General features: G+C 40.5%; 1 protein-coding gene across 2 annotated transcripts in view; it reads right to left on the reverse strand.

The window, feature by feature from the left end:
• Window positions 1–985: 985 nt before the first annotated feature.
• Window positions 986–22,709, reverse strand: part of ARHGEF12 (Rho guanine nucleotide exchange factor 12) — a 76,427-nt gene continuing 54,703 nt past the window's right edge. For both annotated transcript variants that reach the window (XM_068418475.1, XM_068418474.1), the window contains 16 exons: window positions 22,095–22,241; window positions 21,200–21,285; window positions 19,633–19,758; window positions 18,709–18,823; window positions 16,167–16,267; window positions 15,845–15,922; window positions 14,256–14,331; window positions 13,676–13,843; window positions 13,074–13,161; window positions 12,021–12,110; window positions 11,791–11,867; window positions 11,184–11,411; window positions 8,852–9,337; window positions 6,890–7,203; window positions 6,035–6,107; window positions 986–5,422 (listed from right to left, as the gene is read on the reverse strand). In XM_068418475.1, coding sequence (XP_068274576.1) covers window positions 5,412–5,422; window positions 6,035–6,107; window positions 6,890–7,203; window positions 8,852–9,337; window positions 11,184–11,411; window positions 11,791–11,867; window positions 12,021–12,110; window positions 13,074–13,161; window positions 13,676–13,843; window positions 14,256–14,331; window positions 15,845–15,922; window positions 16,167–16,267; window positions 18,709–18,823; window positions 19,633–19,758; window positions 21,200–21,285; window positions 22,095–22,241 — 2,264 coding nt within the window. In that variant the 3' untranslated portion in view covers window positions 986–5,411. The remainder of the gene's footprint in view (window positions 5,423–6,034; window positions 6,108–6,889; window positions 7,204–8,851; window positions 9,338–11,183; window positions 11,412–11,790; window positions 11,868–12,020; window positions 12,111–13,073; window positions 13,162–13,675; window positions 13,844–14,255; window positions 14,332–15,844; window positions 15,923–16,166; window positions 16,268–18,708; window positions 18,824–19,632; window positions 19,759–21,199; window positions 21,286–22,094; window positions 22,242–22,709) is intronic.

Genomic DNA, 22,709 nt, shown 5'->3' on the forward strand with positions numbered 1-22,709 from the left:
GCTCCCAAACAAGCACTCTTCTGCTGTTATTTGATTTCATGAGCTTTCCTTTGCCCTGGTTTAGCACGATACTCATTATCTTATGTACCATATGCAGATACCCCTGTTAGATCCTAGCCTTCACATAAGCCTGCTGTTGACAGCAACACAGAGAAGCAAAGATGTACAAGTGCAGAATGTGATGGGCGCAGAAGCAGTGATTACTGACTGATCTGGAACTTCACTTCTTTCAGGGGGCACATCTGACTTCAGAATAAGACTAGATACTCACTAACTCACTCTGACCAGCAGAAGTTTGGTCAAGGTACTTAACTGTGAAAGCCTGAACCTGGTGCCTTCAATGTCAGAATTGTTAAGACTTGGTTAAGATCTCTTGAGAGTCAGTAGATTTCCCCCCCCTCCCCCCCGTGGGTGTTTTTCAAAGGATCATGTTGGGCACTGAGCTTTGGAGGAGACACACACAATGAGATACACTGCTCTGTAAGCAGAGACTGCGGAGTCCAGAAACATCCATTCCTTGCACTGTTTATTGACCAGGTTGGGATGGGGATGGGATACGGACGGTTAGAGTGAACTCATCAACTAGAGCCAGAGTTGCTCAAGTGGCGCAAACGTTTCCTCTGAAACTAGCAGGAGATGGCACCGCAGGAGGGGAAACAGTGCTTGGGACTACAGGAGCCTTTTACCTCGACCAGACAATGAAAGCAGCATTTTTGCCCCCTTTGCCAGTCAGCTGGGCACAGGAGGGCATCTCCACTGCCGCCGGCAGCAGGCTCTCGCTCTCTCCTCAAGGAAGAGCGACCGATCAATAAGAATTGTGTTAACTGGGAGGACTGGGGGTCCCACATTTGCAACAACAGATTCTGAAAGGTCATTTGTACCAAATGAAAGCTGCCTTTTGCTGATCAAGACAGTTTGTCCTGCCAAACGCTCCAGGCAATTAAAGCAAAACAACACAACCCCCAAAAAATCCAGCAGACAACACTTATTTCCTTTAAGCTTATTTAATGATATTTGAAACGCTTAAATTTTCTATTTCCCAGATCCTGAAAACAGATTTTTTTTTAAGTGACCAATATTTAATTCCAGAAACATACAACCTTATCAGCTAAGTCATAAAAGAGCTATTTTACAAACATACATCTGGATAATTAGAACAATAAAGTCTTTTTAGACATTCAAACATGATCAGTAAAAATACAGGATTATTAATAAAGATTTTTGTGTATTTTTTAAAGAATACTTCCAGATTTTTTTCTTCTCTTTAAAGTAAATCTCTGTTAAGAGTACATGATTGTATGTTGTACAAAGAAAATAAAAATATTCTAGTATGAAGAGAGCTCCACAAGACTTAATTCAAAATAAAACAGCAGTGTTTTGGCTGCAGTATCCCTTTTGCAGTACATCTGCTTGTCAGTTGGCACCTTTGGGGGAAGAGGAGGGAATTAAGGGATTTCTTTGGGGAACAGAGGAAGAAAACAATACCCGATACCATCAAGCACTGAGATTATAATCAAGGGTCACCTGCTGAAGCATCAGACCCCTCTTCTAACAACAGGGACAGTATCTGTCAATCACCATATCTAAGTTTTATGAAAACACTGGAAATAGGCACAGTGCTGTCTGAAAGCTGACCAAAACCAGCTAGACTTCTTAGCTCTTGAGGTTTACATTCCTCATCCTTCTTTCTGATCCCACCTATGGGACGTTAAAGAAATCTTCCCTCCCTGCAGGCAAGGTATGTTCAAGAAACCAGAGTGATCAAACATCAGCTTAGCATTTGCTCTCCTACCCTTCCACAGGAGAAGGAAATTCCCCTTTCCAGAAAGTACCCATCTGCCTTTTTTGCTTGTCCACGAACTGTATCCTGTAACAGCAGAAGAGAAATCACTTCTCAGGAGGACAGGAAAGAATGGTTGCTATACTACATCTTTGTTCCCAAGAGAAGAAATCCTTGCTCATCTTGTATTTGGGGAAGGAAAAAAAAAACAACAAACAAACCACAAAACACCACCCTTGGGGAGGAGGGACTGGGGCAAATCAACCAGAGAACACTGTCCTGCTCTGCTATCCAGTCTCAATAAGGGAATGAACAACCAATCAATCACCAACCAGGGGCAAATTCAAATGCTTCCTTACACTGGAAAGTGGAATTTAATAAAAGGGTAATCTTATGGCTTAAAGGGGGAAAAAAATGAGAGTCCCGAATAGTGCATTTGAGTTCCAGCTCCTTCCACACAGCAAGACATAGCCCGAGGTCTGCCATACAGTAGATGTGCTAGGGAGGAAAAAGGAATCCCCCATTATTCCAGGTTACTGCTCTCAGAAGATAACGGATCCCTGACCCCACCATTACTTTTCTGGAGGAGTAATGCCCTGTTTGTAAGGATGACCAATGTAGCATTGGAAGGCCAGCAGAAACAAAAACCAAACAGGACAGAGCACAGTCTGTCATTTACATTGCCCATAAAACTAGGTTCAAATGGGTTGGTCTTCTCCAACATCCCTTAAAGCTCTCTGCAATCTCCTGCTCTGGAGGCTGCCCATTTCATCCAGCACAAAGGCTTCTCTGCCATCATCATTAGCCTGGCACAAAGTATGGATGTTTCCCCTTATACATCTTGGGAAGTGACAGGGACAGAATTGCATGTGACCTCCCCGTGGATTATGTCCAAGGCAGCATTAGGGGACGGTCAGGAAAATTCCGCTCCAGCAGCTCCAGAGGCAGAAATGTAAGGATGACACAGCAACATAAATACTCTGCATTTCCAGCTTTTCCACTGGTGCGACATCTATTAGAGATGAAAAAACGTATTGGTGGATGCTTATACAAAGCTGAAAACATCACAGGCAGCACTGGCAGATTGCTCACCATGGCCCATCCTAACAGCTCTATGCTTCTCGTGCAGTACATTGCTCACCATGAACCTTGAAATTCATGCAACTCGGAGAAAACCAGAGCACCAAGGATTCTGTCTTCAGTCACAAGGAAAGAGTGTTAAGCAACCAGGCCTTCACAGGTCCTGTCTTTGCTGGTCTTCCAGCATACTCTTGAAAAGCCGGACTAAGCAGAGTTCAGTGGTAGTTTTCAATCAACCATGGAAGCCTGCTGGAAAGCTTTTAGACAGGTAAGGTCATCATAACTGCTCCTGTTTATGGAGTGTGTAGACTCAGGCAAGCATCAATGCAACTGATGAAGGGGAGCTGGGGGGTTGAACAAGGGTGCTTTTATTTAAGGGAGAAAGGTCCTTTAACACCAAGTCTGGCTACAGCCCAGTTCTCTTTCTGGCAGGATCAGGTAAAAGGTGCCACATCAGCATAAGGCAGCGTTCTAGTCTGGGGGCTTATCAGAGGAAGTCTAGATGTCTATAACCAAAGGAACCATACGGCTAAAGGTGAGGAGGGGAGATCCCACTCATGTAAGAACGGAAGTGCTGGGCTAATACTGACAGTATACTCATATGGGTGCAACAGGACAGGCATTAGTGGGTCCCGAGAAGAGGAAGCTCCTGCCAGCCTGGAAGAGAACACTTTGGCTTGTGTTGGCAGTGTAATGCTCCGCTGGTGAAAAATGATACTTTCTGCAATTGGCTCTTAAAACAAGAGAAACTCCTCCCTCCTCTATAAGGGCTCACGGCTCCAACATTCACATAAGGCCCAAAATCATCTCTGCTCAACCTCTGTCAGTCTTTACACGAACTTATCCCTTGCATATTTCTAACTGGAACAATGAGAACTGTTTTTTTCTACACAAGTAGACAAAGGACAGATCTGATTTCTTGCCAGTAGCTAAAGAGAAAACGTTTGCTTTAAAGGAGCAGGGAGTATGATCTTTATGCTGACCAAAGACAGATTCTCAGCACTTCACGACGCACGCAGTGATGCAAACAATGCTATAGCAGTTCTGACCCGTTAATGGGATTTACAGGTTTTGCATGCTGTTCAGCTTGGGGTCATTAAACAGTTTAAAACTGGGGAAGGGGGTGCAAAAAAGACTGCCTTGCACGCTTTCCACTAGCAGTTGTATTCACAGTGTCTGTGATACCGGGGACAGCTTGAACCACCCTATGCCAAGCAGGACGTGCCTGCCCTAGGACCAGTTCAGAGCAGAGGCACAGACAGCTTAGGCTGTCCGGTGTCAGCTCTGCTGGTACCCTGATAGTTACCATCTTGTTCCCAGACTGGAGGGAATCCCAACAGCAAAACCCATTAGAACGGGCCTAAGGAAGTACTAGAGAGCTGTTTCAGCCTTGTTTTGCACATCTCTGTTTCAGTGAGAACACATGGGCACAAATCAGGGTTTTTTTTTTTTTAAAAAAAAAAAAGAAAACCAAACAACCTGACCCCACCCCCCAAAAAAAACCCCAAACCCACCCCAAGCCCTCAGCAAGACATACTTTCAGGTACTAAAACTTACTGGCCCTATAATCAGCAGTACCTGTGGCTAACTCAAATGGCAGCCCTTATTCATTCAGTAGTGAATCAGGGGCAGAACTGCCCCACATCTTTGAAACACTTCTGGGTTTGCATTTTTTCTTTTTGATCCAGAGAAGAGTTACAAAAGTGCTGCAGGTCCAAGTATTTTTATCACTTTACAAAGGAGACAATGATCAAAGCCAACAAAGTCAAGAAAAAATTAAACCTATCTTTCTCCTCTCCCCGTCTAATCTTGCATGTCAACAAAGGAGATCCCTAATGGGAGAGGGGAAAAAGAAAATTTATTTGCCCATCTCAAGTGCCTGGCTATTTAGTGCATGGAAAATTCTTGTTACACACGTGGTGACATGAGCAGCTCCCATGCAATCGTTGAATACGGATCGTTCCAGCCACAAGTCATCCTAACACCTTCATAAGTAGCTCTTCGCATGGCAGTTCGATTGCCAGCAGGGAGTGCAGAGTCCAGTCCAGCGAAGTAAAGGTACACTTGCACATAGGCACACCCTCTCCCCTCAGACCTGACCTTTGGTTCAGGAGCAGTGGCAGGCAGGGTGTACTATATGCAGAGGGCTAGAACTGTCACTACCCAATTAAAATAGAACAAAAAAGGCAGATTAAAAAATTAAAATGTGCTTTTGATACACGGAATGAAGTCAAATAAATACACTGATTTTTTTTTTTTAAATGTCTAAATACATTTTTATATCCTACACCCAAAGCTCTGTACATTTGGTTTGGTTTTTCTGTTCTGAAAAATGAATTTCTGGTAGCAAGGAGAGGAGTAGAATAGAAAAGACTCCCTCACTGACAAGATAGTGCAGATGCCCCACAGGAAAAGCACCCCATGCCCACTTTGCTAGAGTATGGTTCATGTTTGGATGGTCCAAACCCTCTTGTCTCAGAGTCCACAAGGAAGACAGTGGGTGCTGTGTCCTGATAGTCTTCATAATCTTCAGCCACTCCGGAGAACATGACTAGCTTTTGTCTGAAGGAGGAAAAAAAGAAAAAAAATAAAAGGGGTGGTGAGAGAGAGAAAGGGTGCAATGAGAGATGAATGCCTAACATTTCTGAACACTAGTGCTAGCACAGAAAGTGTGTTATGTGAGAGACAGCACACCCATTTAACCTTAAGACCTTTGGTAATAATTCCAGCAATTACATCTCTAGGATGCCTAAGGCCAATTTAAAGGACCCATGGCAACCACTTCACACAGCATCAGAGACACCCCAGAGAAAGAAAAGACAGATTGTAATCATTTTACAAGTTCAAAAATCTTCCTCTGGGACTTTACATCAATCTAGCCTTCTTTGAAAGACAAGTTGTACATCCTCAGATGTAGGTCTTTGGCAGGTAGGGGTGAAACAGCTTGCAAACAATCTTTTCAGAGGAACGAAGCTCCTCTGCACATATGAATCTCAAGGGATTCAACTGACCTTTCCTCAAATCAGCATGGTCTCAGCCTTGTGAGAGCTGCTTAAGTAGGTGAAACCTTTTTTGTGTGTGTGTGAGAAACATTCATAATTGACTTTGTGCTCTTTGCTTAATGTCTGAAGCTAAGATGGTATATGCTACCAATTATAGAGTCAGATCGCATACCTGAGTGCTCTCCTGTGGAGGCTGATCCAGCCAGCCCTTGGCGTCGGAGAATGGTGTAGTCCTCCTCAACCTCCTAAAAAAAAGAAACAACAAACCAAAAACGAACCAACCCCAAAAGTCAAGTGGCTCGTTCTCTATTTACCAAGCAAACAAAGAGGGCTTCAAATGGGAAAAGAGAAGTTTTGCTACAGCTGAGTGTACTGGAATCACCCACGTTGCACAGTGACCCACAATGGATCTCGACTCCTTTATCAGCATCTTTATCAGGCCTTCCATTTGCATGCAATATTCTACTCTCTTGTCAGATCTGAGTTAAATTAAAGGCTGGCTACTGACTTAACACATTGGCATGTCTTATACATCAAGATGCTATAAACATTCTACAGCAATGACTATTATGGACAGAGAATCCCCATCACATAGTGAGGCTGAAAACCTTGTTATTGGTCTACTGCAACTTAGCACCTTCATTTAACATTAGCAGCAGTATGCAACAGATTTTATAAGTCTTTTTATGTCAGGAATTCATATTCCTTAGGTCAGTGGCCCCTACAAAACTCCACTGTTGCAGATTTGCACCAGTTTTGTCCTATCCCTCAGGAATCTCCAAATTCAAATCAAAGCAATACACATACCAGCTAGCTCTAGCAGAACTACTTGCCTCTCGTAACCCACAACTTAATGCAAGCAAAACAGCACCAAGTTTCTGCTTTAAAAGCTTCTAGAGATAAGAGCCAAAGACAAAAAAAGGCACGGCTGCCTTTCTTCCCCCTCAAAATTATTTTCAAGCTCTTCTCTCAAACAAAACATACAGAATATGAAAACCCTGATACTGCAAATAGAAACATGGCATACCTTTAACTTTTCAAGGTCATCCTCTATCTTCTGAATATACTGCATCATCTGCACACGTGACTCTATAGAGAAGTGAGGGCTTGCTACAAACGAGCAGGACTCTTCCACTCCCCCCCACCGTGAGGCCATCATCTCCTCAGCAAACGGGGAGCTTCCTCCATCTGACTGGGTGTCCCGTGGGGAAAGTGGCTGCTGCTGTGCAGAGTCCAAAGAGGTGCGGCCACCTGCAGTGCACTGGAGAACTAGAGACGACACCTCCTCATCCGTGGAGCTCTCCTGCACTGTTCCATATCCATCAAGGATCAAATAATTTCCTGTTAAGAGAACAGCTTTTTACTAACACCTCCAGCTCCATAATCACCAAGAGCCACTGAACTGTAGACAATTTAAGCGGACTTTAAGAAAGATAAGTGGTGAGAGGCCCATCTCGTGAGACATTTTAAAATGGATAAGAAAAAGCATTTATGAACACTACACAGAATAGCAATTATATCCGACCAGACTAGTTTGGGTCTGAATTGGGCTTCAGAGATCATGGCTGGTTTTTGGACTGCAGTTTGAGAATTACATGATTAGATGAGCTAATCACCTACCTTCCTGTTTTTCCAAAATCTGTGTTTCTATTATAATGTCTGAAAAACCTGCACTTTTACTAATGGTGCCTGACAAATCAGCCTGCTAGATTTCCAACCTCCACTTAACTAGCTACGGTACTGAGGATGCTTTCAGATGGGCTAGCTTTAAAATTTAGCTTGCTGATGACACGTTAAAAGATATAGCAATTATAGATAAAAATGCTTTCACAACCTGCACCTAGCAATAGGATTATATTAAATAATTTCTCTACAGTATTACAACAAAGCTAGCATGTGGAGTCAGAATTGACTAAAAACAGGTCAATCTAATATCGATGTCCCTGCACAGTTAAGAAAGTAAACAGCATAAGAGGTGACAAATAAATTAGATGCTTCAAGTTGTTGGCTCAGTTTTAATAATTTAAAATGTCTTAGTAATTCAGGGAAAGAAAAATGATTTTCAATATGTAGTTGGAAGGCAGCTTTCAGACAGTCACAAATTGGCTTATTCACATTGATAGAATCCAAATTTTAAATAAAAGCATATTGTGTATAAGACATTTCAAGACTAATAGTCATATAGAATCTACCTACTAGTAGCTACTTCTTCTACAACATGCATGTGAGATAAACCTCAAGTTGTGTGCCAAATTTAGCGCAGTGTCTGATCAAAATCACAGGACTTTGCAAACACAAAGCTGCTGTCTTTGAGCTAGTTTTCTACTGAGTTAACAGCACTACAACCTTCTTGAAGGCTAGAAGAGATATACTTTGAGATGCTGCTCAGGTAGCTGCCAAATATAGCATATGCAGTAATAATAATAGAAATAACAAAAATAATAAGCTTTTAAGAGCTTCAGACTAGGGTAAGGTTGCAGGAGACAGCTACAGTGCAAAGCTAAACTGCGAGTTTCTTCTCTGAAGCTTGTTCAGGAGAAGCCAACACAGTATCTGTGAAATGGCATGAGTCATGGGGGCTCTGCGTGTACAGACTAAGGAAGCGTTTTGCCTTCAGGGAAAACGTTTTCCCTACAGGTCCCAACAGTCAGTTGAGAGATAAAGTGGTCCAGTAGCAACTGCAATCAAGAGCTTGCATTGTGCCTGTGCCTCTGTAATTACAGTCTGTCACAGTATATTAACCCCACAGTATTTCAGCTTCTCCTTTCATAAAATAGAGAATTCATTAGGTACCTGTTTGCACAGCCCTTTTCAGAGCTAAAATGACTCTCAAGGACTGAGAGTTAACTTTAAATGTTCTATACCATAGAAGCAAGAGAGGAAAACATACTGTGATTTTCTTTAGTATCTTCTATTTAAAACTGAACTCAAGTCTCTAATAGCAGATCAGGACAGACTATAATGCAATAAGCGAATGAAAGATGCTCACCTGAGATCCGTATTTGCACATCCTCTTCCTCCTTCCTTTCCATTAGTTCACTTTCAGACGGATTTTCATCACTGTGAGCTTCTCGAGCATCAAAAAAATGTTCCCCGCTTTCATCAGCACCCACCCCTTCCAGCTCCGTGGTGGAGATCTCCAGATTCATACTCATGTGGTCTATTGCTAAGTTACTACTTGATCTGGGGTCTCTCACTATCAGCTGCATGGCATCCCCCGAAGCTGGCGACTCAGCTGAAGTCCGGAGGCCATAACTAGCTGTGGACTCATCAGTTCCGGTTCTTGGAAGCGTTCTGTCTGTTCCAGGCTGGTGAAATTTGTTGTTGTCAGAGTGCTGTAGTCCAGGCTCACTGCCACTCTCTGCTTGGGCTTCTTGAGAAACGGTCCTAAACCTGGGAAAGCGCTGCCGGTCTTCAAGGGTCCCCTTCTCAGAAAAGCCAAGCTGCTGTACCAACAACTGTTTCAGCAAGCCCACTGCAAGCAGAGAGAATGTTCACAAGGCTTCAGAGGCCATAACCTCCCTAACAGTGATTAAACTAGACATAAAGGCCACCCTTTCAAAAAGGTGTATCTCGTAGCAGCCAGCCCTCTCTCCTCTCTCCGTAGGAAAAACAGGGATAAAAATAAATATATAAGGTCTGCAGCCTTACTCCACAATTTACCTTGCAAGTGAGAGCAAACATGTCAGTACAAGTTTCATCTTGCTCAGGAAAAAAAAGAGACATCATCTACTGAAATTATCAAGTGGGCTGGAGTGCAGGTGAGTGCCCAGGTTTTACCCATGCACCCAAATGAAGTAAAAACTATGGCCGTAATAGGGGATTCCCACCTGAGAAACAAGCATATTGAGAATATTCCACTCAACTTTGAAATGATAGATCAAAAAAAATGAAGACACATTCTCCCTAAAATTTCATGCAAATTTATGCTTGTTTGAACTTCAACCCACATTCCTTTAGCTCTCAAATTATCCCAACCAAACACTTCATTATAAAGACACATTGTTCAAAACAAAAATATGATACTGTCAAGAGCATAAGAACACTGTTCGTTCTCACCATATAATGCTCATGTAACTCCCAAGAAAAGCTATGATTTCATCCAACAGAACAGTCACTCATCTAATTGGAAGGCTCTTGTAAAAATGTGAGTGACCCACTGCTGCTGTTAGTGGGCTGCTCTTTTAAGTCTGAAGAGTCATGAGATGCTAGGTCACTAATACCGTCTTTACACACCCGCAAACTAAGATTATGTTATCACTGGTCTCTGAAAACAAGTACCAAGGACATTTCTAGAGCGTTCAGAATTAGAAAAGGACTTTGACGCCTATAAGAAGCAGCATAAATGGATCAAAAGATCCAAGATAAACTATTAGATTGCAGAAAACTGTCATTACTTGTAGAGAGAGATGGAAGAGGGAATTCAGGCCAAGGATATGAATGCTCTGCGTTTTGGTAAAAGCAAATGACCCACAGAGAAGCAAAACAGACTATTCCCTCCAAATGCAACTGAGGGACTTTGTGTCCATTTCAGAGTTGCAAGGAAGAGAGATAGGGATTAATGAATTCATTCAAATTTCAGGAAGTTATATTTAGGAATTACACTGCTGGATCTGATCAAGTAGGTTGCATAGCCCTTGCATTCTTCCTCTGAAAGGAGGTAGACCCAAGAACAGAGGAAGTTATTTAAAGTCTTCTATAAACAATTTCACAGAATAATCTGTCCATCAGGAAAATTTATTTTCAACACACACAAGTGTTGATCTAATTATATCCAACCACCTCCCAAATTCTCAGAAAATCTGAACCTAGACTTTGTCAAGCTTACATATATCCAATCTCATTTGCAGGATTTTACAAAAAAAAATATGCAAAATCATATTCTGCAACTCATGCAACCTCTCCTATTCTGCTCCAGTGCTATGAAAAGTAAGTCCACAGGCTAACTTCTAAAAAACTGCTGACTAGCAGTGGCACCGTACAGCACTGCGCGAAGTTCTCCAATATAGTTTTGTCATCAAGTACTTCATGGACAGTAAGTAACAATTCATTACCACCATGATTTTATACATGAGAAAATACACAGAAAAACGCTGAGATGCCTAAAGCCAAAGAAAGGGCCAGTGTATGAATTCAGAACTTAGAATTCCTTGCTGTCAGATCCATTTTGTTTTGCTATGCTGTGATCTACAGCACAGAGAGGATTGATACTTAATAGAAATTAGCTTTAGATTTTATTTTAGCTCATTGATTTAGACAGTTGACCTAACAATTTCCATCTCTAAATCACATCCCACCAGACACTGCGCACAGATACTCACAGTTCCTTAATGCATCCAATGCCCACTGCCCTTCTGATACCGAAGGTAAACTGGTGGTTGTGTGTTCGTAGCATGCAGAAGAATCTTTAAGTGTCAGGTCTGCCTGCTGCACTTTATCAAACTGTCTTTCTGATACCAGGAGACTTTCTACCTTGGACTTTTCAGACATGATGGGCGAAGAAGACTGAACATTCAGTATTAAGGGAGATTCAAGGCCCAAATCTTTATCTAGAAAACAGAAAACATATATTCAGGTTAAACAACTATGTCAAATATTATGATAAACTGAAGAAAATTCTGCTGCACACAGAAATCTCTGAAAACACATAAAAATATAGTTCTTGAGCATGGGCTTGGTAAGAAGCCAATTCTTTCCAGGGGAAAAAAGAATCTTTCCCAGCAATTTATAAAACAGATGGAAACAGTAAGAGGTACATTTCCAAGAGGTTCAGTATCATTTCTCTACATGACTTGTGCAGAAATCATTCCTTTCCAGAAAAATGTCAAAGCTACCAAAAGATTCTCAAGCCACAAAAAATATGGCTTGGCACATTTGCACTCCATGTAGCAAATCTACTGATACCATTTACCCGGACCACTGTTTTACCTGGACTTTGCAGACTACTGGCAGGAATGTCATGCTGCTCTTTGAGCTTCTGCTGCTCCTCTTCTTCACGCTCTTCTCTGCAGGGAGGAAAGAATGAACACATTTTTTTCAGTCACTTACATCTGAATCACTGCATGAGAATTAGTGCTTTGGCTGGCAACCTTTGAGCAGAAGAAGGGGTACTGGAAAAAGAAAAACCAGCCCTTCCTCCTCCAGCTACTTTTACTTACTCGCCAGGTCCTGACTGTGGTAATGGAATCACTCTTCTAGTACTCCCCATTTTTACAGTCCCTGCCATCTGAGCTATAAGGTCCTGCCATCTGCAGTAGAAACATCAAATAAAAACATGCAAGGCATGAAGCATAATGAATACTTCTCTATTTAACACCTCTTAAATCCAGCTAATATTATTACTGCTTTTCTCATCAAGAGAAAGACCTCATCTTTTTTTTTTTTAATTCTGTTACATTCAATGCAATATCTTGAAGACACAAGTGAAGCATTACAGCATAATGCTCACCTCACCAGGATATTCTTCAGCAAAAGGAAATTAATGACAGGATCTTAGCAGGAACTGTCGGGTGAGGCAGTTATTTTTTATATATATATATATATAAAAAATATATATATTCTATATATAAATATATATAAAAGCATTAAGTAACATTTCACATATTACTGAAGAGTTTCATATATGACACACTAGAACAGCATCATACAAATAAGTAAATGCCCTGCTTATACTTTAGAAAAAAGCATTTCTACCAAAGCAGAAAAAGCATTTAGCTACGGAATCAAACTCATGCATTGGGGTGCTTATAATGCTAGTATCAAAGTCTGCAAGGCTAACTGGTTCTGCATGAGGATGCATAATCATTTCACTTACTTACGTGGCAGTCAGTCATATAAGACCAGAATTGCAAGGGTAAAGAAAAGCATTTTTGAGGTCAGAAAAAGGGTTGGAGTGAGCCAGATAGCAAGCAACAACAGAAGCATTGAGTGTATGTGGGGTTTTTTTTAATACATATGTGTGTACATATATACACACATACACACACATGCTAACATATGTGTATACACCCTCCCTCTGCTTTTTAGAAGTTGGGAGAGACTACCCTTGGATACTTCCTACGTAAGCCAACATAGCTATGTTTTCAGCTAAGCTTAGAGAAGGAACTCAGGTAATTCACGGACACCTGCACAGTGACTACAGGCAAGCAGATGTAAAAGATCTCTCAAGTACAACAAATCAAGCAGCAGATGGAGTTGAATCAATTACTTACACATTCTTTTCTGAAACAGTCTGTGCCACCAGTTCATAAATATGAGCGCCATTTTCTGACATGGAGATGACGAAGAAAGCTTTGTTATCTGAAGCAACACAGGGAGGGAGGAATTTAACTAGATGCCTTGTCCCATACAGCTTTCTGAAAATTCCTAAAACTGGGCATAACCCCAACCAGAAACAATGAAAGGGGAGTTCATGAGACAACTCTCCAATGCTGTAATACACAAACATCGATCTTTCCCTATCCAGGAAATCTGTCTAGTAGTCCTGAAAGGAAAGAGCCATTACTGCCCAAACCATTTTGAAACAGATTTATTTCTCCTCTCTTCCTTCCTAATAATTTCTAGAGTACCTTTCATCTAATACAATCAGAGTACTTTAATTTAGAAGTCTATTTAAAACTCAAGCTATGCTTATTACTGATGCAAAGAAGTTAAACAGCTCATACATACAAAGCAAGATGTTGGACAACCAAGAATTAAGCCTACGCGTTTTTCCATGTTCTTCTCTGGAACTCTAGACAAAAACATCTATCCTCAACTGATCTTATCTTCAGTTTTGGCTTCCTCTTTTGCTTTCCCAATTGGTTACACTGACCTGTTGCCACCTGACGAACCAGAACGGTGTTCAATTTGATGATAGGACTGAAGGTGTGTTTACTATCAGCTGTCGATGCCAAGATTTTACTGTGACACTTCAGCACCAGTTTATCATCTTGTTTCTGCAACAGCACCAGAATGTCCTCCAGAAGCAGAGTGTAGAGATCTGCAGAGAGTGCAAAAGAACTCAGAATGAGTTAAAGATTCATAGCTTTATATCACATTCCTGCAGAAAGAAAAAGGCTGCGTTTTTGATTACTCATGCAGAGGCAGTAATCAGTGCTATGCCATTCTAGGCAAAGCTTGCAAATCTTCCTCATCAAAACTACAGCAGAAAGCTACAGATGGAAATGGATCATCTCATGACTGACTGCTGTGTCCCTGCATGGCCTTAATGATACTTCAGCACATTTCAGAATTGACAAGAATAATTCAATCAGCTCTGAGAAACACACAGGCATTATTATAGGTGGCAGTAAGAATCATAATTGGAAACTGCAGAAATGCTTTCTCTTTCTCTCCTTCTCAGCAAACACACACAAACCCAACTTTAAGTCAGTTGATAGAACAGGACTCACCGATAGTTTTGTCACGATTAACCTTCCAAATTAGAGGTCCTTCATGAAGCATTTTTCTCTTCGTTAGATCCAAGTTCTGTCACCAGGAGAAAGAAAAAAAAGTAGCACTATGAAATTTCTGTAAAGCACATAATGGTAAATGTCAGAGGGAAGGCTAGAACAGGCACTCCAGTTTGGAAACAGGCAGCTAAACCCAGTCTGGAAAAAGAAATGTGGAGTAGAAGTAGGGTATGCTTGTAAACCAAAATCTTGTGAGAGGTGTTTCTTATCACTCTTCCTCATTTACTGCTCTTTTGCAGATGCTGGGGTCACAGGGCAGAGAATTTTCCTACTAAGTCAAGCTACTAATGCATTAGGATGTCGTCTGATTTCTAGGAGGAGTTTTTCCCAATACCCCGTATAAAGTTTGCAGTTCTAGTATTACAACTGGTTAATCCTTCAGCACTCGATTTGCAAGTCAAGTGTGCCTACAAATGATGTACTGATATACAAATCATTCCGATGATCTGATGGACTTTATAATGTCAATGGATTCTTCAGTCATTTCAGTGCTTGTGACATTTAGATCTGCAGGCAAGCAGAAGTGACAATTTTCACAAGTCATTCCTTCCAAGTTGCAGAGTCTACAATCAATGACAGCATTTCATAACTGCCAGTAAGTTCTTCATTACCTAACTAAATGTTTGCAAGTTTATTTGTGGAAGGCTACATGATCAGCTTTATAGAGGAGTCTTCATATAAAAATTTCTTTGGATACACACTGACTTTGGAAGAGATAGGGGAGTGATAAACAACAGAGAATCCATACAAGACACAGGAATAGACAGTGGCAAAAATTAAAAACTGGGGATAGTGTATCAAATCACGAGGAAAGGTGCAGAAGCGAAGGGAGAAGAATCCTTGTATGGAAGCTACCTATTTGGAACATGTGTGAAAGAAAAAAGAAAATATCTGTTTCAAGTTGCAAGTGCCTATTGGTGCTCATCCTTCACTTGAAACATGAAGTCCTGCTCCAAGGATGTTGCCAGTAAGTAACCAGCTTCACTAATACAACTACAAGAATTTACAGGGCCCTGAAACACAGTATTTTTAGCACTGGACTTAGACTTTTTTTGGCTATACCTGTGGATCTCCTATACAAATCAGCCTGTGTACAAGCTCTTTTTTTTGAAGTCAACCACAATGCTACACCTCATGGCTCTCTGAGCCCTCCTCAGTTCCAACAGCACACCTCAGGCATGTGATCATGTGAGATATATATCCATAATAAGGATTTATCATCCACCAGCTCTCTCTTATGTGATACAGAAGCACGTCAGCTTGCAGACCATTAAGATTTGTTTCACAGAACTTACAAGCTTCATCAACACTTCTATTTGCAGAACTAAGTTGTTACATCCACAGAGATCTTCAGGGAAGTAGCAAAACTCAAATTTCTGAGACTAACGCTTTTAATTTTTGTATAGAAATATTTATCTCCAAAGACCAGTTGATGGTACATCAGAAGACTGTGGTAGAAAGAGCCACAAACTGAAGAACAGGGTTGCAATCATGATTTACACAGAGACTGCTTCAATGCCGTCACTCACCCTGAACTCATCCATCATGGGATCCTCAGATTGCTTCAAGTAGGACAGGTCGAGACGACGCTGATAATCTTCCAAATGCTGCAGAAAATGCAATGAAGATGGTCACTTTGATTAGCGAAACTCAGTAGTGTCAGAGTGCAGGCAGCCATGACACGTTCCCAAATGCCTGGGATTCCTCCTCTAACAGGAATACTTGTGCCACAAAACATCTTTAAGCACAATATAAAATCACTAGTACAGAGACTCTAGGTGTCTTAAATAGCTTGCTGCCCTTCAACTCTCTTCTCCCTCACCCTTGACGCTCACTTGGTTCACCTCCTACCTGCTTGTTCTCAGACTCTTTGACAGCCTGGTTCACGTGGTTAAGGATCTGACGACAGTGATCTGCTGCTTTCTTCACTTTCTCTTTCTCTTCAGGCAGTTCTGCAAGAGAAGAAGGAAATCTCATAATGCTTTCCAGTAAAGCCTGAGAAAGTCAGAAATCTAGTGCAGTTTGCCAACCTCAAATTTGAGAAAGTGAACTTAGATTTGCAGAACAGCTGATCAACAAAAGCACTGCATTTCAAAGGTGAAATGGCAAAAACAGGCTTGTGACAGGAGAGAATTCTTTCTGGCCTGCACAAGACACCGGCCTCTGATGATCACCCTACACAGCACACCCGTTGTTACTCTCCCTTTTTTGAGGGGCTCGTGACAACTATTCATTCCACAAACATCAATCTGAGAAGTATTCTGAGAAATCTAAAAAGTTTACTAAGACTCCACCGTGGTACAAAGAGAGTCTTGGGGTAGATATTTAAGACCACACACAGGCAGTTAGCCAAAGTCCCAGGATTTGGCAACTGACTACTGGCTTCTGCATTCCTCTCAATCCTTTTTATTTATTTATTTTGGAAGAGAGAGAAACAGACAAAGAAACATAACACAAAATATCAAAAGTGTTACATAATAACTTTTTCCATCCAAATAGCCTGTATTTATTTTAACAGCTTAGGAAAAAAGTATCTCTGGCTACATTCATGCAGCCTGATTATAAAAACCAGTCTTCCATTACAGCAAGGGCAAACAAGAGTTATCTTTCCAGCCAGTGCCACTTGATCATACACAGATAGACACAGGCAAACCCCATCAATTCTCACTACCAGAAGCCACATTAAGTATTTAGTTAACAAACAAACAAACAAGTACATCAAGGATAATGGAGTATCACATGCTTTCCTAATTACGATTAGTGTGAACTTGTAAATGCAGTATATTTTTTATGAGTAATGAAATTACACTGCGGCAGGTATCTGCTAGTAAACCTGAAATGGCATTTTGTGGTATTATTAATCATATTTTCAGCTGTTATGCTGGAAATGTCTTTCACCGTAACACATCCTACTAAACTCCATCCTTTGCAAGAACATGAAATGTTCTGTAATGCTTCAGAGATTCAACAGATGAGGAAGATCAAGATTCTGTTGGTGTCTATTGTGTAGGAAAGTATTTCTTTCCAAGTTCAATCTCCTTCAAATTCTTAGTTGACATTATATTGATAACATCCAAGATTTTTATATGAAGCTTGTTTTATATCAGACTTTAGGGGTGTAGGTCAGATTGCACTCTGAGCGCACATTTTTCCCACATATTGCAAATTTTGAATAAATGGTGCAGAGGATTGATTAAAAAAAAAAAAAACCACTCAAAAAACTAACCCTGGTCGATAACAAGAAAACCTCCTTGACCTTAAAAAAATCAATTTGTTCTGTATTATCTGCTTTTTGTTCTCTTTTTAAAAGAAACATGTTGATTGCCATAAGCCTTAACACTACATGATTTTTGCTTAGATTCTATAATACTTTCCTTTTTTGATTCCTTGCTCAGAAGTATGCCCTATGTCTATCCAAGCTTGTTTAAGCAATGGCATAACTTGATAGGTTTTTATTAGATTCTTCTTTCTTCACATTTTTATGTTAGTAATGGATGATTAGGGATTTCTGTTATTGAAGATCTTATTCTTTTTCTCTCTCAAATGCATCTACATGGAAATTGGATTTCACTTATGGGTCTTCTCTTAATAGTTTGATTTAGCTATCTTAATGTTCTGAATTCAAGAAAAAAATATCTTTATCAGAGCATATTTACTATTGAAAATCAATTTATTGAAACAAATAAGAGTATCATCTTTAGTGACTGAATTCCTTCCAGTTATTTCCTTCTTCAAGATTGTAGAAAGGAGTTAAATATATGTAGAAAATTACAGAAAGAATAGGCATGCTAATGACTATTCAAAACAGCAGCACAAATGCAACTTGCCTTTCAGTAAGTTTTTAAAGATTTGGTTGCTAAGCGCATGTAATAAGGAAGAGTTACACGATACCTGCTCTTTTTCTTCTGTTTCTTCTTCTGAACGTAATTCCAGCTATTGACATTATTATATACTTTTGTACATTTGACGAGGATTCCTGGTTTCCTTCTTCAAAAACTAAGAGCAAATCAAGCTGTTTTGCCAGTAACTTTCATAAGGAGAGTGGTTTGGTTTATCTTCAAAACTTTAGCATTCCCCTCCCCTAACTTTATAAAACTGCATTTTAATTATTATATTGCACTCTATGTACACTACAACCCAATGCAGACTGCCATTCACTTATTTCACATTTAATTTCTTTTTTTTTTTAAGAAAGAAAATTAGTTTAATTTAGAAATAAAGACTGGATTCTTTTTTTTAACCTGCCCTCCTGTGCGGAAGGCAGCAGCAAGGTCACAATGAAAACAGACAGTGACGCATAAAATTGAACTGTTCTTCAACACGTGGTTTGAAATTGCATTTGGCTGGAAAACCTGCTGAGATGAATGCACAAACCCTAATGGAAGGGCTTTACCTGTGTACTTAGCAATGTTATCCAGCAGAAGGGGGTACTTAGTCAACCTCTGCATCTCTGTGGGAATGATATCCTTCAGCTGCAACCGGCGACACAGTGGATTACTCTCAGCATCCTAAAATTAAACAGCACAATAACTACATTTGTCATTTTTATTAAGACTATAATTACCTGAACGTGTAACAACTATTCATCACATAAACGTCTATTACTTCACTTTCCAGTAATTAAATACGAGACAAGAAATGCCAAGATCTATCACTCAGACAACACATCCCCTCTCCATTTGCAATTACATATAGGAAAGGCTCATCACAAAAGCAGCGGCTTCCCTCCCCCATCACTTCACAGAGGCCTGGTACCATCTCCAATCAATCTCAGTCACCGCCATACAGGGAAGACATCAGTTTAGGCTTTCATGCTATAGCAAAACTACAGTACATTTTTCAATATAATCTCAACCCTTGTATTACCGGAGTTCTTCCCAGCTTGTGGTAATGAAGATAATGTTCTCTCCTCCAAATGCCACATGTATTCAAGCCCCTTTCCTGGCAGGCAGAATAGGTGCATATCATCTGTCTTCTGCCTGTGGCACGCATCAAAATTGCACTACTATAAGCAGTTTTCCCCACAGAAGTACTCATCCTTGGGAAACAGCCACCTCAAGTGAGATGCCATCTCCTGCCTGGGACAGCATGTGCTTTCCTGCATTCCATCAGGACATTCTGTGTTCCCCAGAATTAAAGGCTCCTCCCTCCAGAAACTATTAGCTGAGATAAATACAATACTGGAAATGATCCCAATCTGAAGACAATGTTAGACATGATGTCATTAATTATAACAACTTTATCTACAACCATTCATTATGCTACGCTGGCCACCAGCCACATCCTCAGGCAGCTGAAACCCTTGCAGAAAATTCACCTGCACAAAAGTCTGGAAGCGAGAGTCCTTCTTCTGGCGCGACTTGATGACCTCTAGAGCAAAGGGCTGGTTACTGCAGAATGTGGCAGTTGCATGTTTCAGCTTCTCCTCTGCTGGTCCACTAAACTGTGCCAGAAAGCCAAGAAAGCCAGCTTTAGATAGACTCAAGTTCAGCACGTGCTAAGTTTCAACAGACATATTAGCCACGGGGCAGAACAGGTCTCGCCAGGGAAGAAAGGCATTACTGGCAAAGTATGAGAAGTAATTTCCATTCTGTTTTTAAGGCCTCGTCTTCCCAGTCTACTGAAGAACCCCTCTACATCTCAAACTCTACAGCTCTCCCGTCTCCAGCCCTAGCATGTCCAATCCTGTCCATAAAAGCACTGCTGATTCAGAGATACAGCGCCATGTCTCCACTGTCAGCCATAAGGAGAGCAGAAAGAACTGCACTCACATGAATGACACGGGATTATTTACCAGACTGTTGGTCAGCAAAGCCAAGACCAAAGGGCATCTTGTTCTCAGGGACACCCATGCTTAAACACCAGAACATAACAGAACATCTTATTTCCTAAACAAAAGTATTACAAAAACATGGCTAGGGGAAATGACAGCCATGAGCAAGGCTGAGAAATGTGCTGCAGATGACAGATGGTTAATCTGTTACTGCAACTCTTCCCATTCCTACCACCCAGTCTGTGATGCAGCATAGTAACTCCTGAAAATACTCGCTCTGGAGAATGAGATCCTGTGTTTTTTTGTTCTAGCCACTTGGCCAGAACGCTGTGCAAGGGCATATAACAATTAGCTTAAGGTCTAGCTTGCTCTAGCAAGTATTTTCTCGCTTTTTCACAATACACAGGAGAACTGAAAGGGTTGGAGATGTTTCTCTACCAGCCACATCTGATTTTCATTTTCTTCCTTTTTTTCTGGAATACTAGACAAACAGTGGGATATAAAAAAGCCACCACAAGAGACTTCTGCATGAAGAGCTGAGAAGAATAAGGAGATCAATCTTCAATCCTAAATTAAGCAGGCTTGAAAACCAACAACAAAACGGAAGACTCCCAAGAGATAATTTATTTTTTTTAAAGAATCTACATCACTCCTGCTCTTGTCATTTGGATCTCAGAAAGGAAGCCTGCAACAGTCCTATAAATTTGAAAAGGTTCAGCTATGTAAACTCTAGGATTGGAAACCAGTATTTTTAACTATCTTCTAACTGCACTACTTCTATTTCAGTGTTACTGAAATAAATTGTGCTATTACATTTTTCAAAATCCTACTCTCGCCTTTATCTCTCCAAAACTACCTTTCTACTCTCCCCACACATCATAAGGAAATTATTTTTTCTTCCTTAAATTACTCTTATCTCTAGCCAAATGAAAATCCTATGAGTTCTTCCTGCTTTTCTTCAACCCTCATTCTCTAGCTCTGTGTTGGCTCCATAGAAATAGCAACTCTAAGACCTTCAGTTCCTATTAGCTGGGAATTACCTTCCCTAACCTCTGGCTTTGTTATTCTATGAAACATTATTTTCAAGTAAGAAAGCAAAAGAGGATTTTACCCAGGAAAGCAAGTCTTCCCCAATTTGGCCAATAACAGAAGTCTCATTCCTTTTTCGGACAGCTTTCATCTGATCATTCAATGCAACTTAAAAAAAAAAAAAAAAGGAAATTTTATTAATACTGCTCAAATAGTTTGCTTAATTTTCACCACTTATTTTAAAATAAAAGCTATTCAAGGAAAATACTTGGTTTACAATAATTTCAATTAAATTAAAAGAGAAAAGTGTCCTGCAACATAATAAATTTAGCAGAATATCTAAGAAAATGTTTGATAACGGCTTTGCAATTCTGTCTCATCTGTCTTCAAATAACCCCTAAAAACCTTTCCAGTCTTATCTTTTCTGAGGCTCAATATCACTGCCCTTTTAAAAACATAGGAATAATGTAGAACACACTTCAAGCCACTTGCATAAAATTATACAACTGATTATTCAGTGGCAGAGCTGAAATTCTGATTCTGAACAGTCCTTTCGCTAAACAATCAGAAAGGGCCACCCTTCAACACCACCTGCAAGACACCAGTCTTTTCAGATTTATTTCCATATTCTCTTCAACACAGTTGTAACATTTTGAACATTGACCCATAAAGACCATTCATCAAAGTATTGCTCCTTCTATCAAAGCATGAATCAGCACAAGAGAGTCTGTGTACACAGATAAGAAAAAAGCAAGTATCTGAAATGCTGGACACATGCGTTCTTTATCAAAATATCTTTGTAAATCAGAAATGGAAAAACTGTGTGAAAGGAAGAACAGCTGTAGTATTCTTTTTTATCTGAAATGTTGTATGAGGTTGCCTCTCATTTCAGGGTCACTTGCTTAAATTTTTCATATAGTCATATCCAGAATTCCAGTTGAGGCTACAAAGCTAAGAGGCACCTCAGCTGCTCTTACCATGAAGCCCAAGGATATCCTCCAGATTTGAAAAGATTTTCCGTTTGTCACTGGAGTTCAGGATCCCTTCCCGGGTGACACGCTGGTAGAAGACGTTATGCAGAACCTTCAGCGTGCGGACATGAGCTCTTTCGGTGTAAAACAACTCTGAAGAGAGAGGGGAAAGCACGATTGTAACCACCTACTTAAAGAGGTCTGGCAATGTGGATACAAACGTGAAGCAAACAGAAGCCAGAAGTATGAACTTCAAAAGTCTCCCTCGTCGACACTTCCCTTGCTGGCCCACACTCCAGCTTGCTCCAGAATGGAGCCATGCTCTGCTATACTTCCGTGTTTGAAAACAGCGAAGCCAACTGATTCACAACTCATCATTTAACACAAACAAACAGTGAGCTCTTAGCAGCTCATACAGCCACACAGAGTGTTCTGCAGGATTGCAAGACCTGAAATTGAGATGAAGCTTTGAAGATGAAGCTTGGTAGTAGCTTTCCATTTGCATTATGTGCTTTCCAACAGTCTAGACAGTGCCTCTTGCTTTCTTTTATAAACATGATACTGTAAACTGGCCTTTCAGTGTCAAACCACTTAATATTTTTAATTTCTCCTCTAGGGACT

This window comes from Nyctibius grandis, chromosome 25 (genome assembly GCF_013368605.1).
Source record: "Nyctibius grandis isolate bNycGra1 chromosome 25, bNycGra1.pri, whole genome shotgun sequence".
In the NCBI taxonomy this organism is placed as follows: Eukaryota; Metazoa; Chordata; class Aves; order Nyctibiiformes; family Nyctibiidae; genus Nyctibius; species Nyctibius grandis.